At 25.4% G+C, this 17,843-nt stretch overlaps 1 protein-coding gene across 3 annotated transcripts in view; it reads right to left on the reverse strand.

Annotated features, from left to right (window-relative positions):
• The window catches only part of LOC129962759 (fibronectin type-III domain-containing protein 3A-like), a 62,500-nt gene that overhangs the window by 42,008 nt on the left and 2,649 nt on the right, over positions 1 to 17,843 (reverse strand). For 2 of the 3 annotated variants that reach the window (XM_056076752.1, XM_056076753.1), the window contains exons 2-6: positions 15,509 to 16,186; positions 15,208 to 15,377; positions 5,213 to 5,405; positions 847 to 978; positions 333 to 425 (exon numbers count right to left, since the gene is read on the reverse strand). In XM_056076752.1, coding sequence (XP_055932727.1) covers positions 333 to 425; positions 847 to 978; positions 5,213 to 5,405; positions 15,208 to 15,377; positions 15,509 to 16,139 — 1,219 coding nt within the window. In that variant the 5' untranslated portion in view covers positions 16,140 to 16,186. Of the gene's footprint in view, positions 1 to 332; positions 426 to 846; positions 979 to 5,212; positions 5,406 to 8,739; positions 8,948 to 15,207; positions 15,378 to 15,508; positions 16,187 to 17,843 lie in introns of those variants that run through there. The other variant, XM_056076754.1, reaches the window with a different exon arrangement.

A 17,843-nucleotide genomic window follows, 5' to 3' on the forward strand; every position in this document is an offset into this window, starting at 1 on the left:
AATAAGGATTCTAGTGAGTTCTCTGGAGTCATAATCACATCATAAGAAGAATGAATTTGGGAGGAAATAGATAATGTACCTGAACTGAAAAAAATTGACGGGAGTGACCAGCATAAACACGAAAATTACGTGTTGATTTGAAGTCATCAGAGGTAAGAATTATAATTATATCCACTTCAATAATATAATTTTAATTAACAATATATAAGAATTATAAAATGAACTAAGTTTTCTTAAATAAAAATTAAATGGTTGTTTCATGCACAATTTTTCATTATTAATTCTTACTGGAAGGAGTTACTAAAATTTTTTTGTTACAAACAAAAATGAACCTTTTTCAGAAATCTTTTTATCGGATGTTTCAATACTGAGAGCTGGAGAATTAGTTTCATTCTGTGTAGATTCACTTGTTTTCACAGAAGTTTCTGAAAAAAAAAATGTAAAAACTTCTTTTTTTTTTATACATATATTTTTTAAACATTGATTTTTTTTAAAGAATACTAATACTCTATTAATAATAATTTACTTATTGATAGAGTACCTTTTATCCCATAACAAAAGATGTTTAGATTATAGAATAGATAAGATTTTCTTATAACAATGATTTAGCAACACTCCAAGAAAAAAAAATTCAGAATATTAAATTATCAAGTAGCATATAAAATATACAAATAAATAGAAAAATAAAATTACTATAAAACTAGTTCACTAAAACATATGAAAGAATAACAAACAAAAAAGTTAAATAGAAAAAAGAGTTATTTAAAATATCAAGTATAGCATTGTTGCATATCTTTTAAATAGAAATGAAAAATTTACCATAAATGAATTATGTTAAAAATATACCTTGAGTTGGAGAGTGAGGAAATACAATAGTCTCTTTATGACGTGATTCTAACCTCCTCTTCAGTTTATAAAACTGCCTCTGGGTCCTTTCATCTTTAAAGGAAGTCATATATGAAGCTGACTCAGACATTCCTAAAATATATATTATATATATAAGTACATCAAGTAAAAAATTTTAAAATATTTCACTTTTTAAAATATTACAGAGATAAAATTACAAGATTCGGAGCTGGCAGGGAAATTTTTAAATGGTGGTAAAGTACAAAACATTTTACATATATATACAAATAAATATAATATATTGATTTGTTAAAGCACAGACAGAAGAAACAAACATGAAAAGAAAAAAAAACTATTTCCTAGCAACATTACTAACAAATGCTTGTTTGCAATAGTGATTCAAATACTTACATAATATTGTGTCTGCTAACCTCAATATGTGCTTGGAACAATTGATTAGTGTATTTTTGGATATTGAGAATTTTATTTGAATATTACTTATGGCTGCACATCTGTCAGAATGATCCAAAATTTTTAAAATTGTATATTAGTCACTTCACCAACACTGCTTCCATAATACAACAATATTTTGGGCATTAAATATATTGATAGTCACAATTCCTTATTGTTTCAGATTTGACTTAAATTCCATAATGAGATTAGTATACTTCAGGCAAAAAAATATACTTCATTGGATGATTCCTATTGTACTGTTTTGAAGTTCTAATTGGAATGAAATAAATATTTCTTACAATGCACTTTTAAATTGTGCATATGTGTATGCATGGGTATGTGTATAATTTCAAATTAGCTATGTTCTAAAAAATAATTTTCTAATCACTTGAACTGTGAATAACTTCTAAGATGTGCAGGCTATTAATTTTTCTATGTAATTATAATATTGGGCTCACAAATTATTTTCTTTTCTTAAAATATAAAGAAATATTTTTCCAAGGTCTCTTTCCTGCTTCTTACTCAGTATGCAACTCAGCTCTTGGAGGAAGAAATCTTGATAAAAGTTAAGAAACTATTTTATTTCAATGAAATTATGAAAAATAAAAATCATTAAAGAGCTGTATGGTTCCTTCTTCATATCATGTTTTACACACTTGTACACAGTTCTAAAGTCTAAGGAGAATTTGTCAAAACAATTTGAAGACAAGAAAATTACATGCTATTTTACAAAAAAGTGTTTTAAAAATGAATGGACATAAAATTCTGATTGTTAGGGATCAATCTATGTTTAATTTTCTCTAAATCTTTATTAATATTTTTAATCCCTCGTAAAACTATTATTGGTCATCTGCATTTTTTTTTTTTTTTTGCGACATACTTTATCGCAATATTTTAACATTTTTTGAACACTTTACCTCTCTATGAATAGACAAATCATTTTTATTAACATTGGCACAAAATAAAAGAGTGAGATGATCCTTAAAATTCTTCCCACTGTTGCAATTACCATCTTCAAATGTGAAAATTCTTGCAAGATGATAAAAAGAAGACATTTTCAATATTGTAATAAATGTCTTTTAAGTGGAATACATCAATTTTGCTAGAGCAAAATTCTGAACCTTCATAGGCACCCTCACCTATTACTTACTTTGAAATTTCATGCTCCATTGAGCCACTGAGTTGATAAAATAGAAATGTTTATATCTTAAATGTAATTAGTTGCTTTTCTATAAGTATCATGGGAAAATTTGATGTATGGCATTGAGTTAAAAACCTAAATTGTCTCAACTTCTGAAAATTTGCTTGCCCATGCAATTCTTTTGAAATAGAGTTATTTGGGAGCTGTTGCCTTATCTATTTTTATTTATTTTTTCCCCTTTTCTTTTTTAAACAATAGATAATAGCTTTCTAAATGGGAATATTCTATTTTCTTTTTCTTGTGCCAATTCCACCTCTATTAATCAAGTCAAGTTTTTAAAAAATCCAATTTAATCTATTAATGAAAGTGCTTTACACTAGGTATTTGAGATTTTTAAAATACAAAAAGAATAATTATACATAGAAAACAAGAGGGCTAGAAGATGCAGGATCTTGAGGGTCTGGTAAAAGGATTCACCCACCGCTTGGTCTCCATTTCCCAGCTATAAAATTTTCCCAGTTATTCTAATTTTACTGTATCTTCTATTTCAGAATAACAGGAGAGAAAGATGGGAGGGGGGAACAATGCATAGCTGAATTTTGTATCATTCTAGCACAATGCAATGATTAAGAAGAAACCACCACTTGAATGAAATAGAAATAATGGCAAGAAAACTTCTATGTGCCCCCCCCCCTCCCCTTGGGACAAAATTAAGAGTTTTTTTTGAAAAAATCTTCATTATTTCAAAAATGAGATATATCAAAGAACTTTAAATTTCATGTTTAGGCTAATACAATAGTAAACAAGTATGAAACAATTTTAGAAGAAGAAAAGCTGAATTTAATAAAATAATGAATTGTGTCAAACATGAAAATAGAAAATTAAAATAAGCATTATTATTTGCACAATAAAATGGACAGATTTATACAAGAAATGCTTGAGATATTAAAAACATTGTAGAATTAATAAATAAAAGAAAATTAACTTCAAGAATAATAAAATTTGATTCCATAAAGACTGAAATCTGTATTTCTGAGGAAATGAGGAAATATGTCATGTCTGAATAAACAATTGATTTTTTTTTTTTTAATTTGGTAGTTCATAGCAGTTAAATTGAAAGAATGATGTCCATTTTAATCAGCTGTTGTTCAGTCAACTTATTGTTTGCATCAATTTAAGGTGAATAACTAAAATAGTATAGAATAACCAATGAATCAAATTCACAATTTTCATCTATTTTTTATCAATCAATTAGGAAATCAATATGATAAGTTGGCAGAATATCAGACATTTTATTTAGTTGCCATTCAACAACAAATAGATTATTGCTATAATTTGTAATAATATCATATTTTACCAAGTTTTTTATTGTTAAGTTCAGAAATCAAAATAACTCAATAATAACTCCTTCAATCATTTTTTGGAGGAATTGCTGTGAAAAATTATAATATTAGTGTTGAACAAACCTGGGATTTTTTTTTCTTTTTTTGCAACATAGGCCAACTGAAGTTTTTTTGTTGTAGTAAAATAATATGAATTCAATGTAAGGCAATAGTACATGTAAAATGTGCAGATTAAGCTTATATTAACTTAATTGTAGAATTTAATATTTTTTTTACAGTTTAATTCATTAAGCTACAATTATTTCATTAGTAAAATATTACAGTTAAATAATTTAATACATATTGTAAAAGATTATCTACAATAAAAGGAATTTATTCAGGAATGCTATGAATTTATTTCTGAAAATGCAGGAATGCACTTTATCCAGAAATGCAATGAACTCTATTTTTATATTTTACAATTTAATTTTAGCACTATAGTTTAAATTTTCATATTAAATAATTTTTAATTTTAACCTTTTAATATGTCTTAATTTGTTTACCTATATGTCCTATCTTTTTTAAATAATTAGAATATTAAACATATTGGCAATATACAAATACTTTCTCTCTTTATTTAATATAATTTTAATTTTCAAAGAAACTTATAATTATTTAAGGTTAAAGAATTGAAAAATGCAAACTACTGATTTAATATTATATATATATATATATTGGAAGAAATATTCTTCTAAAAATAATTTTTATAAACAAAATTTAGTTCAAGTATTTATATTTTTACTAGGAGACAATAGTTTTATTATAAATAAGCATTTAATTATTTCAACAAAAAATAACAATTATACTCTAGTGAAAAATCCTAATTTGATCTTGGAAAGTCTTTTAAAAATTTACTTCATACAGTGAATACTAATGTCTAGTATTCACTGTATGAAATGTGTCTACTAATTAGCTTAAGTCAATTTAAAATAATGTTTAATAGTCAAGTTTAATAATAAGTTAATTATTTTCACTTATTTTTTACTCTTTCATTTAGTTATATGATTTAAATAATAAGATGAAAATTAGGTTTCTATATTAATAAGATTTGATTTGACATTATTCTATTTCATTTCATTTTATATTATTGATTCTTCATTTTCTAATATTGTTCCTTATTTGGGCATAAAAATCTTATATACCAACATCATACAAATATTCTATTACAACAAATAATTATTTATTGCAATTAATTAGATATTATATAAATGAATACCTTTATTAAAATTTATTAAATTATTTAAAATATTTGAAGCTAAAGGAGAGAAATGCTGCTTGTCTCTCCCTGTGCCAGAGATTCCTTAACCCCCCCCCTCTCCCCAAATAGAAAATTTCTGCCTCTAAACAAAATTGTTTGACAAAAGATTTTATTACCATATAAGTTACCTACCTGCTACTGAAGAATGTCCATTTGTCTGGTGTAACTGTACTGGATCAACAGGAGCATGTAGCCCCTGAGGTCCCAACCCAGACTGCATATGAGGAGGAAATTGAGGAGGAATGGAATATGACGGATGGTGATACAAGTAGAAGGGTGCAGAACCACTCACAGGTTGTGGAACATTACCACTTGCAGTTCCATTCTAATAAAGAAATTCAAATTTATTTATTATAATGAGAAGTCATACATGTCTAAATTACAATAAAAAAATAATGAAAAATCACAAGCTTTATTGGTATTTTAAATCTGAAGAAATTTATAGCTTACATACTTTTGTGCTGATTGATTCAAAAATTAGAATAACAAAGTAATTATTTATATAAAAAATATAAATAAAAATTTTCCATATAAATAATTATTGATATACAAAATAAAGGAAAAATAGTATCACGATAAACCTTATATATCCCTAGACTGTATTTTTCAGATCAAACATCAGACTCTGACAAAATATGATTTGAATATTTAGGATATTCTGGATTTGAAATTTAGGAAATTCGGGTTGTGTCTTTAGAATCCATATGAGGAATAATAATAATCATGATTATTAAAGTCTTTAAAGTAGCTGGATACTAAAAGGATGTTTTATTAAGCAAGTTAAATTAAGTTTAAGTTAAGAGTTTTATTAAGAGAGTCCCTTCATAGAAATTTAAAATCCTTAAGTTAATGTAATCATTTCTTCAAATAAAAATGTACTCAAAAAGCACATATGTAATGGATCTTTTATAAATAGCAATAAAATATATAATTACATTGTTTTCGTTTCCACTTCTACAATATAATACATTTTTAATATACAATACAACAGTATTAATTTTAAATATATAGTACATTTTTCAATAAAAAATATTTTCATAAAGAGAGTGAAATATGAGTAAAGAATAATAAAATATTTTAAAAATATATTTTGCAAAATTTAAGAAAAGAACTTAATTTTTTTTTATTATTATTATTATTGAAAAGTATATTGAAAGATTATTGAAAAGTTGTATTAACACATATAACACAATGGGTGTTATATTTGTTAATAAAACGTATCCCTTTTAAATGTTATAAAATCTCTAAATCACACATAATATAAAAGAAGTTTTCTATTTCTGAAAAAATAAAATATCTTAACTGCAAATAAATAATTGATGAAATTTGTTTAATCACTTATAAATTCAGAATGTAACTTGTATAATTAGACGAACATTTCTGACAAGCCAAGTGTCAAGATTAGTGAGGCCACAAGCAGATAATTTAAAACATGTAATTAACCTAGTTACAGTATAAATAAATTGATAAAAAGTACAAATAAAATGATTTAAAAATATTAGGACTTCATTACATATTTAGACTGAGTTATTCAAATCAATATTAAATTTATATAATCAATTATGGGAAAACTAGAGAGTGTTCACCGTTAAAACTACATTTTTTCCCCCATTCAATCTCTATCAAATCATGCTTAACAGTAAAAAATTTCCAAATAAAAATTAAATGTTACAGTTAACATATTTAACATTAAAAAAAAATGGTGATCGCACCATATTCTATGTTTAGTCTTATCACCAATCTCAACCAAATGGTGTCAAAAAGTAAAAAATCTCAACAAATATCAATTAAAGAATACAGTTACAGCATTATAGTTGACAACTCACTGCCACTAAAAAATTTCAAATTGGCAATTTTGAAGTATCTTTTAGTTTCACATTAATTACTTATCTATACTAATAATAAAGATGAATGTATGTTGTGTGTATTGGTGATATACAAGAAAGATCATTTGACTTAAAGTAGTAAGCATATTATTTTATATGTGTGCAATGATATTATTAAAATCTAATTTAAACTTAATTTTCTAATTTTTAGCTCAATTCAGCAGAAACTAACTTCATTCTAAAATATTCTTTTATTTCCTGATCCCATTCCACTTTTTCTATTTAATTAATGCAACAGAAAGCTCTGTAAAAATGGTTTCATCAGTGATTCCCATGCTCCAAAAAAAGAGAAAAAATTCCTGACTTAAGCCAATTCTTCTAAAAGATCTCTTTGACTCCCTTGCCTGTAGTTGACATGTATAGGAAATCCCTATTAAAATCTCACAGTATATATTCACAGGGATAAAATTTTCATAAGCTTTTCCTTATTTCATGTTGTATTGGTCTGTGTTGTGCTTGTCACTTCTGCTTGTACAAAAGATCATGCCTCCTGGGATGGAAATAAAACGAAGTTAAAAATTCAAAGCATCTTTCTGTCATCAACTATGACGATACTGATAAAAAATGATGCTTACATACATATATAAATATATATTAGAGGGTAAAAATGTGCATCTCAAAGCAATTTTTAAATTTTAATTAAAAATTAAAAATTGACATTTTCTCGAATTTAACATCCAAAAATATTACAGTGATTATTATTACAGCATAAAAATGACTTTACATATATCTTTAAGAAAATCATCCTTTCAATGACACTTAATTTCATTTTTTTTTTTGGAAAATTTTTGCAGGATTTTTCTTTCTATTATTGAAAACTAATGAAGAAAGATTCGATTGATTATCTGTGCAGTTTACAGGAACAAATAAAAAAAGAGGAGTTATAATACTGCAGAAGTTAGAAAATAAGGAACCAGACATTCATTTTTTAATAGAACCATGATGCCTGAACTGATCTCCAATGAACAGAGCATATACAAGACAATTAAAATCATAAGGCTTTAATACCTGATAATTTGGCAGAATCATAAAATGAAAATATATCCCAAACATTAAACTGAAATTAAATATAATCAATATACTCAGCAAACCAGCTGGTCACAGAAGATGACTATTTCTAATATATTAGAATATATCTACATAGAATTTAACTAGCTATGCTGTTTCCATTTGACAGATCTTGTAAAATGATTTTTAATTTTGTATTGGTTTAAAATCTAATATTTCTTTATAAACTATCATAACAATTAAATGCTTTTATTTGTAAGTAAATAAATCATAAACTAATAATCATGATGAATTTATCAACAATTTCATTACTTAAGTCATTAACCATTTTAATACATATTAAAAATAAATATATGAAAAATATTACTACAAAGATACTAAAAAAATTTTTTTTAATCAATAACATATTCTTTTAATTAAAAAGTGAAAAAGTTTATTAAAAAAGACTATGAAACCACAAGGTGACTAAAACAAATTTAGCTTCTCCTCCTTTGATGTCGATAACTTTATTTTGATGTATCAAATCTTATCAATAAAAAGCTGAAATCTAACGTTTTTAAAATAAGCATTAGTAACGTTTGGAATATAATATCAATTTTAGAAATTTATTAAACTATTTTTTGTTCGGATACGAAACTATAAAGATTAATATATTTAGTTAAAAATGTTCCAACTATAAACGCCAGAAAAATGAAATTTAAAACATAAAAGTTGGTTCGTTTTTCATGACAAACTTGGAGCATTAATTACAAAATGGATACTTACGAAAATGCACTGTCTACTCTGTTAACTTCAAAAGTGAAATCCAATATCATTATAAGACAATTTACATTTTCGTGTATTTGCAGAATAAAGCGAAATTTCAATTAAAATATATAACGTAGAAATGCCGCAGAAACTTCAACATCAACACGAATTACGTGTACGATACGATAGTTTTTATTTGTTTATCAACAGCTGCCGATTTACCATCAACATGAAAGCGAAGATTAGTTGTTAATTTTTCGTTTTACTGCATTGCGTAAAATCCATGCATTGACAATAAGTCAAGTAAAAAACAAAAAATTTCATTCACTTCTAGTTTTATACCTCACTGCGACGAAAAAATACTTCATCCATCCGCCAAATTTAGATTTAATGAAGAAATTTGAATCTAATTTCCCAGATCTCTTTCGTCTTCATATTTAACTGTAACTGCAAAGCGCGTTGCTATGGTGATGTCAAACGATGGTTTGATCATTCACATAAACATTTGCTTTGTTTTCTTAATCTTCTTGTTTGCTTAAATCTAAATTTTATTAATTTATTATTGTTTAATGAAAAACAAATTTTACTAAGTTTTGTAATTAAGAGAATACTCAGAATAAATTAAGCATTTCTAAATGCTAATAAAAAAAAATCCATTTTTTTTAAGCATTTTAATTGAAGCATTGAAATGCTTGATAGTTTTTGATTTTTTTTAAATGAAGAGTTATAAAAATGATGCTTTGTAAAAAAAATTCAAATTATAATTGTTCTTTATAATTTTTTTTTTTTTTTTTTTTTTTTTTTTGCTATTTCGAAATGTCATTCAGCATAGTATTGAATATTTGTTTATTTAAAAATTCCTTTAAATCTTGAAAAAATGGCTACTTTTATCGATATATTTTTGATATGTAAGATTAATGACTGCATAACAGACAAGTTCCTATTATTTTGAAATTTCTAAACTATTTTATGCAATCATTTTACTTGTTGTCCGAAAATTATTCCAGTAATGCTTTTCATTGTCATAAAATTACTTTATGCAAATTTTTAGTAATTAATTTCAACATTCAAAAATCAATTTCAATTTATTTGGGTAAAAATTTATTTATAGTTTGAAATAGAACTGCCTAAGTATGAAAATACATAGTTGCATATACTTTTTTTTTTTTTTTTTTGAAATTTTACCAGTAATTTACACATGCTATGTGTTCTTTTTGTAATAGAGAATCTTTATAAAAATGGAAGTGCTTATAATTTCTCTCCTTCATAAAGAGCTATAAAAAAATCTCTTCAGTATGCCAAGAAACTTACACACGTATATACTGATAAATGTGAAGAATAGAGCTTTTGCTGCCTTTTCTACCTTCTTTTAAATTTTTAAACTTTTTTTGCTCTTGGAAAAAATAAATTTTAATTGCATCCTCAACATCAGTAAATGATATTTTATAAAATATATTACGCAATACAATAAAAAAAAATCTTTATCATTATAAATTGAGACATGTTAGCAGAAGAAAATCTCTAATATTTTTTTTTTAAATCTCACTTTTGCTATATATAAAGTATATCCCCTATTCTTATTTATTACTATTACTTTATAGAGAAAAAGAAGAATTATTTTCAAAAGAAATTAAAATTCAGCACTAATGCCAAGGAAAAATATCTTGAAAAATAATATTTTGAAAAAGATATCTACAAAACCTAGCAAAGGATATTTGGTAAGTGTTATTGCTCATTTATCTGACTTTTCCCTTCAATTTTTAATTTTTTGAATGTTATAATAAATAAATATTTAAATATAAAGCTAGCCATTTTATTTTATTATACTATACTATTTTTCTATAATAAAAATCTTGCTGACATACATTTTTTAAATTATTTTTATGTAAAATTTAAATATTATACATAGAAAAAAAATAGGTTCTGCTACAAGATTAACAACAGAAAATTTCAGTTCATTTTATCTGCAAAATCATGATGCATCTAAAAATATAAGATTTTTTAAATATTATAACAATGTGTTTATGCATAATCAAATAAAAACCTATCAAATCTTAGCAGTTTTATAATTATGATGTCCATGTATGTGCGTTTAATGTTACTGTACAACAAACAGTTTGGACAAAATCATAAAATTTAGAGCAAATATATTTTATGCAAGTATAAAATGCATTTTTGGTAATTATTTTTATTTGATTGAATTGGCAAGTGTTCTGGCAAGAATTTTGCAGTAACTCCAAAACAATATGCAAAATAATAGAATTAAAAAAAAATATTTTTATACAGATATAAAATTTTTAAGCTTTCTTCCTTCTTTACAAAAATAATTGTAATCACAAAATCATAAGCTAAATTTAATTTATTGATGTCATTGCACCTTTGAATTTTCACATTTATATACATGAAAAGTTGACTGATAAGCAGTCAACTTTCTGAAAGACACAGTTCAAAATTTGATAAAAATTACTGGTTAGATGCTTTTTAAAACCAACTTTCAGTTTCCTATGTTGTTACATTTTTGAATTATTGCATTTACCAGCAAGCAAAAGTAGAGACTGGCAGACATTAAAATTCTTGATGGACATAATTCCAAATTTGATGTAGATCTATATTATAGATGCTAAACCCAAGTACCAAATTCATCTAGCTGTTTAAATTTTGTACTGGTAATATTTTCTTATACTTAGACGGCTGAATAGACTTCTACAAAATTGAATCTGTTCAAAATTTGATAGAAATCAACAAATTTGTTGAACAGACTACAAATCTTATCCGTCTAGTTCAAAGCCTTTTTGATTTACTGTCTTCACAGACAGAACAATAGACAATTCCAAAAATATGTTGTTTTTTCCTAAGGCAGTTTGACATGTGAAGTTTAATAAAAATATTTAGTTGGAATTTTTTTACTTTCTCTTTGTACACTTTGAGTATGAAAAAATAAAATGGCAGAGCTGAACAAAATGCCCTTAACAAAATATCATTTTCAACAAATTCTTATTCAGTATTTCCATATATGTGTTATAATACTTATTGTTAAAAACTTAACATACATTTTAGATAAAATGTTGTACCTTTCATTTCAAATGAAGATTTGTGATAAATATTTTTATATTAAAAACATAAAATATTTGTCAGTTTTATTGTTAATGACCAAATTAAAATAAAATGTAAATATACAATTAGAATAAAATTTTGCCAATAGATAAGATATTACCTTCCCATATTCCTCAATATTTAGTTTATATATAAATATTAATGAATCAGTTCTATTGCAATAATTTATAACGATTTTAATTTTTATGGCATAAAGAAAAAAAACTCACAGATGAGAAATTGAAAAATCAGATGGTTTAAAGAGATTTTATAAATTATAATTCACTAAAAAAAAACATTTAGACAAGTAACACCTTTATACCATTTATCAAATACAATACTTCACCAAAGTAACATTCAATGTTTTTTAAATACTTTATAAACTGAGCAATTAAGAGAAAAAAAAAAACAATATTTTATAAAAACTTATTTGCATTTTATAATTATTAAAATAAATGCTTTTAAAAAAAGTGATGGCTATTTTGGATTAAATTAACACAATTCCAAATTAAATTTATCTCACCAACTCAGATATTCATAAAATTTAGAACAGGAGCACCATTCATATAAACTTTAAAAATTATCAAATTTCATCTAAATGTATAAATTTACTTTTGAATTATGGCCATATGAAGTTTCAAAAATTTATTCAAAAACAAATTGATATAATTTTTTAATTGCACCAGAAGCTTTTCTAATCTAACTATAGAGGCAGAAGAGGTATCACTTTACATTTTTCATACTCTTTCTTGTTTTATACAATATTGTATACACTTATAGACAAACATTTTTGCCTAAATAAAAATTTTAATTTACGTTTCTTTCAAAAAGCATGTATTTTACAATTTATTTCAAAAATAATTAGTAATATTGTAAATCGGCAAAGTATAAATTTGGATAATGAATTAAAATTTAAAATAATTTGAAGTAGATGTTTATTGTTTTTTACTTCTCTATTTCAGCTAATTAATACAAAAAGTCTAATAATTACACTTTCTTGAAATTAAATATGATTGCTAACTTGGAGAAAAAAACACAGTAATTAGTCTAAAATAAAAATTAAAAAAGCAGGATTGCGGTCTGCAGGCAATATTACCAGATTCATATTTAACATAAAGTTAAAATGCCTTTAATTTTTAACTTTTATAAAAATTAATAAAATAATATTACTGAAACTTTAATAATTAAAAATGTTATCACAAATAAATGTGGACTGTAAAAAGTATATATATAGTACTGGTACAATGGTATTTATGATGTAAAAATATCAAACACTTCAGAACACAATTTTATGTTTGGATATGCCGACCGATACAAAAATTTTTAAAAAATGATTTAACCTCTGCTTTTATGAGGAGGATTTTAAATAGGAAAGAAAATAACACTTTTTAACAACGGCAAATGTTAAAAGCACAGACTAAAGGACTATCTGAAAATCAAACTCAAATACCACAACAACTTTTTGAAAGATTGAAAATATTACAAAAGTAGATACTTAATCCAAGAGGAATACTCTGAATCAAAATTGTTATTGGAAAGTCATTTTAATCAAGTATTGACTATTCAAGAGACACAATAACATTAACATTGACTAACAAGAGACACAATTAATAACATTCGCTAAACTGCATTAAAATTATTAATGAATATTTTTGGATGTTTACTGGGTGGGTAAAGAAAGTATCAAAATCTCCAAGTAAATTAATTCTTGATTTAATTTCAACACATATCAGGGTAAGTTATTATTATCTATGAAGGAAACTGATGGCTGAGAGTATGTTTTGCAAAAAAAAAAAAAAAAAAAAAAAAAATGAACTAGATTAAGTAAAAAAAAAAAAAAAAAAAATTATATCCATTTGGACCATGAACATCATTATCATAATCAAGAAATGATCTTTTGTGAGTGTCAGTAATCTATATTCTGGACAAAAACAAATGCTGCGATTTTTACTGAAGATTGAAAGTGACACCATGCCAAAAAAGCATAGCCTTTTAAAATATTAGATGATAAACATATATATTCTACTACTAAATAAAAAGTTTTACTTAAGACTCACTACAGTAATCTTTCTTTAATTTTGTATTTATGTTTGTTTTCACAGAAATTTAAAAGCATTCTTTGTCATTCATTCAAGCATTCATTCATTCTTTATTCAGTCATATACAGGGTATTAATGAAAAGTTAAGCTTTCATCTAAACTTTTTAACAAATACCCCATTATTATCTCACATTTATATTCTGTTGGATGATTTACAATATTACTAATTATTCATGGAACAAATTTTAAAATAGGTACTTTTTGAAAAAATTCAAATTTTTATTAAGTGCTTTATTAAGCTATATTTTATTTTAACAAGATTTTTTTTGTATATTCACCAAAAAATTTTGCACACCAGAAAAAAAAGTATGGGAAATTATGTAAAATGATATCTCTCCAAGCTTTATGTCTCAATTAAGAGAACTACAGAAATTAGAAAAGTTCCATTTATGATTTTTAAACGTGATGATTTTAAAATCTAAGGTGATGCTTATAGAGTGTGTTGAGTTGAAATGGGATAACCCTAATATCAAAAATCTCCTCCTAGAAAATTAATATATATATTTCTAAAGTTTCATAAACCAAAATAATGTTTTTTTTATCAGTTCATTTTGTTTCGTTCCACCTAATTCTTTTTAAAATAACATCAATTCATATTTTTGCACAAAAATAAATAAATCATTTATTTTTCCAAAATGCAAGCAGAATGTTTAAATATCTTATTAAGCTTACAATAGAAAAAAATTTATAAAAGGCATGGCATCACAAAATCAGCATATTTGTATTGTCTAATACAATAATATTACATACCTTTAAAATCTCATCAGCATGACAGTATTACATTAGAAAATATATGGTTTTGAAGGACTTTGAGTAAATTCCCAATTGTCACTTCAGGATCATTATAACCATGTGGCATTATTGCTTCAGATACAACTTTTCATAAACTACTATCATATGCTTCAAAATATTTTTTTTTTAAAGAATATAATGGAACAAAATGGGAATGAATACATTTATTCATTCATTAAGAGGCAACAGGCGAGAGAGTTGATTAGAATTCACAAATTACTTACTATTGTTGACAAAAAACTTCACAAGTTGAAAATAAAGATAAACTACATCAATTGCCAAGTAATTAAGTAAAAACTATGAAGAAAATTCAACAGTGATGAACAAGACAAACTACGAGCCAAGTTGCTGAGTAACTTACTTCAATGAAACCATGAATGTTCAAATAAATTTATCAAAAATATACATGATAGTTTTAAATTTTATATGAATACAAAAGAAAACTCTGAAATATGTAGTATCATTAATAAATTTTTCTCAGTGAATCAAGACCTTTACTTACATAAGGATTCCCTACGGAAACAGCCACCGGAGGTTGTGGAGAAAGGATGATGTGTCGCAAGGTACCATGTTCGTCCACAATTTGTTGCACCATGTGGCCAGGAGGCACTTGCACAGGCATTGGCACAGGAGGAGTGTTATTGCTGGAAACCATGCGTACTGTTGCAGGACCTAAAGAATAAAAACATTTGAGAATAATTCTTTGGAAGAAAAGCAGATATTAAATATATTTTTAATTTGAAATAACAAAAATTGTGCATAAATTTCAAAAATACATCATTAGTATCTGAAATGGTAAATACCTTGAATCAGCTGCACATGATCTCCCATATCAAATGAGATTGTTTCTCCAGGATTGACATGTAAATGAACAACATACTGAGAGTTCCGGTTGTAATTCATTGAATTGGTATTACGGTGTCCTTGAGGACATGAAGAATTCCCATGCATAGGAGAAAAAAGGTGATTAGGCGAATTAGCATGGTTATTATTTATTTTAGAAGAGTGAGGTTGGAAACTCCTGACATTTCCACCACAAGCTCTAAAACTGTTCTGACAACACTCAAGCCAAATCTGGCTGTCACTAGTCACCGTCCACGTTTCGGGTGTTAAAGGAATGGAATTTCCCAAAGAATTTAACTTGGAAGTGTTGGAAAGAGGTTTCACACCATTGAGGCGCTTATCATCAAAGACACGGACATTTGAAGAACTGGGTTTTGAAACCTCATTTGGGTGATCACTTCCATCAGAAGGCACTGAATCTTCCGATGGTTTCACCTCATTCGGAATTTTCTCCAAAGCATCACAATCAGTTTTAAGTTCTATACTGTCACTATTTGTATCATTGCATCTTTCACTATCTTCAAAGAGGCTTGTATTGATATCTTGAGTTTGATTATCCAAAGATATGGATATATCTGAGGAAGTTGCCATTACTAAAGGACACTCTCACTTCTGTTAGCAGTTTTTGTAGCACTGATCTACAAAATAAACAATTATAAAAGAGTTGATGGACATTGAATCAAAGTAAAAAGGAAAACATCAATATATATATATATATAAAGAATTGTAACATTCAATGAAACTTAAATTTACTTAGAACAAATGATGCTAATCAATTATTTTTATGCCACAACAAATTATAATAATAACAGTTTAAAGACTAAAACAATTCTTCAGCCTTTTTCAAATAAATTGCATTCAAGTTCTAAATATAATTCAGATTCGATTTAATATTGAAGTACTGATTAAAATAATATATAGAATGTAAATGTTAGATAACCTTGGCCATCATATTTCACCTCGCACAATATAAATTGGTTACATCTTTTAAACAGCGAGCATTTAAATTCTTACATATGAAGAGTTGAAATAACCTTGCATTTCACAAAATGAAACTTTTTGCATTGAATGGCACCTTTGAAAGTTGGAACAAAACATTTCTAACGTTTGAGAACACATTATATAATTATTATTTTAGAAATTGTAAAAATAGATTTCTTCAAAAATCTTCCAAGATATAATCCGAAAAGACCATGAATTCAAATTTAAAATATTTCTTGTCAACAAATATTCAGATTTTTATTTTCAAAGTACTTTTTGCTTTGTAGTAACGCAATATGAAACTGCATTTTAAATGCCTTCTTTCTCATCAAATGAAACCAAAATTTGACACACAACAATTTTAGAAGCAAAATTAAATCAAATTCCATTTATCTCAGTGATTGCATATTTGACTTATTATGGTTACCTGCATGAAAAATTATACCAACTGATGATTAAACTTTTAATGGATTTGGTATAAAATTTGAAACACTCTATACTTTAGATGCATAAATTGCATATCAAATTTCATTTATCTAAATTAGTGTATTTTTGAGTTATTGCAAATAATGCATAACGAGAATATAGATGAACACATGATCAGCTTATTGCTAGATTTCGTTAAAAAACTGATACGGATCTACAATTTTAAATACTAAATTTGTATACCAAATTATATCTATCTAACTCTTTATGTTTCCAAATTGTAGTTTTCTCCAGCACTGGTTAGCCAAACAGATGTCTTGTGAATGGATTTCATTTGAAATTTGATCAAAATCAATAAATTTAATATTAAAATCACACACCAATTTTCATATATTTATCTCAAAGCATTTTTGAGTTATGTTCACAGACAGGCATAACAGTAGATTAATAAAGTCTTTATTTTTATTTATTTATTGAATTCAGGAAAATCTGAAATGTCGAAATTCATCATACTTAAAAGTTCAATTTTTTTTTTTTTTTTAATGTTCACAATACATTTTTTTTTTTTTTTTTTTTTGATTTTTCATATATATGAAAGTAAAGAAATATTTTAAAATTCATTATAATTATTCAAAATCAATTCTAAATATACAATCATATCTTCTTATTTTTCATTTCAAAACAATATTATCGATATCTTGAAAGAATTTCAACACCATGTCTGGACATGCAAATCAGCATTTCTGCTGTAAAAAACAAACTACCCTCATATTTCTTGTATTCGAATATTCTGACAAATTCATAAGTGGTTATGCAGGTTTAAATATATATATATATATTCCTCGCCTTATCTCAAAATCTAAAATTTCTACATTCCTGATAAAAATT

Source organism: Argiope bruennichi, chromosome 3, assembly GCF_947563725.1.
Source record: "Argiope bruennichi chromosome 3, qqArgBrue1.1, whole genome shotgun sequence".
Lineage (NCBI taxonomy): Eukaryota > Metazoa > Arthropoda > Arachnida > Araneae > Araneidae > Argiope > Argiope bruennichi.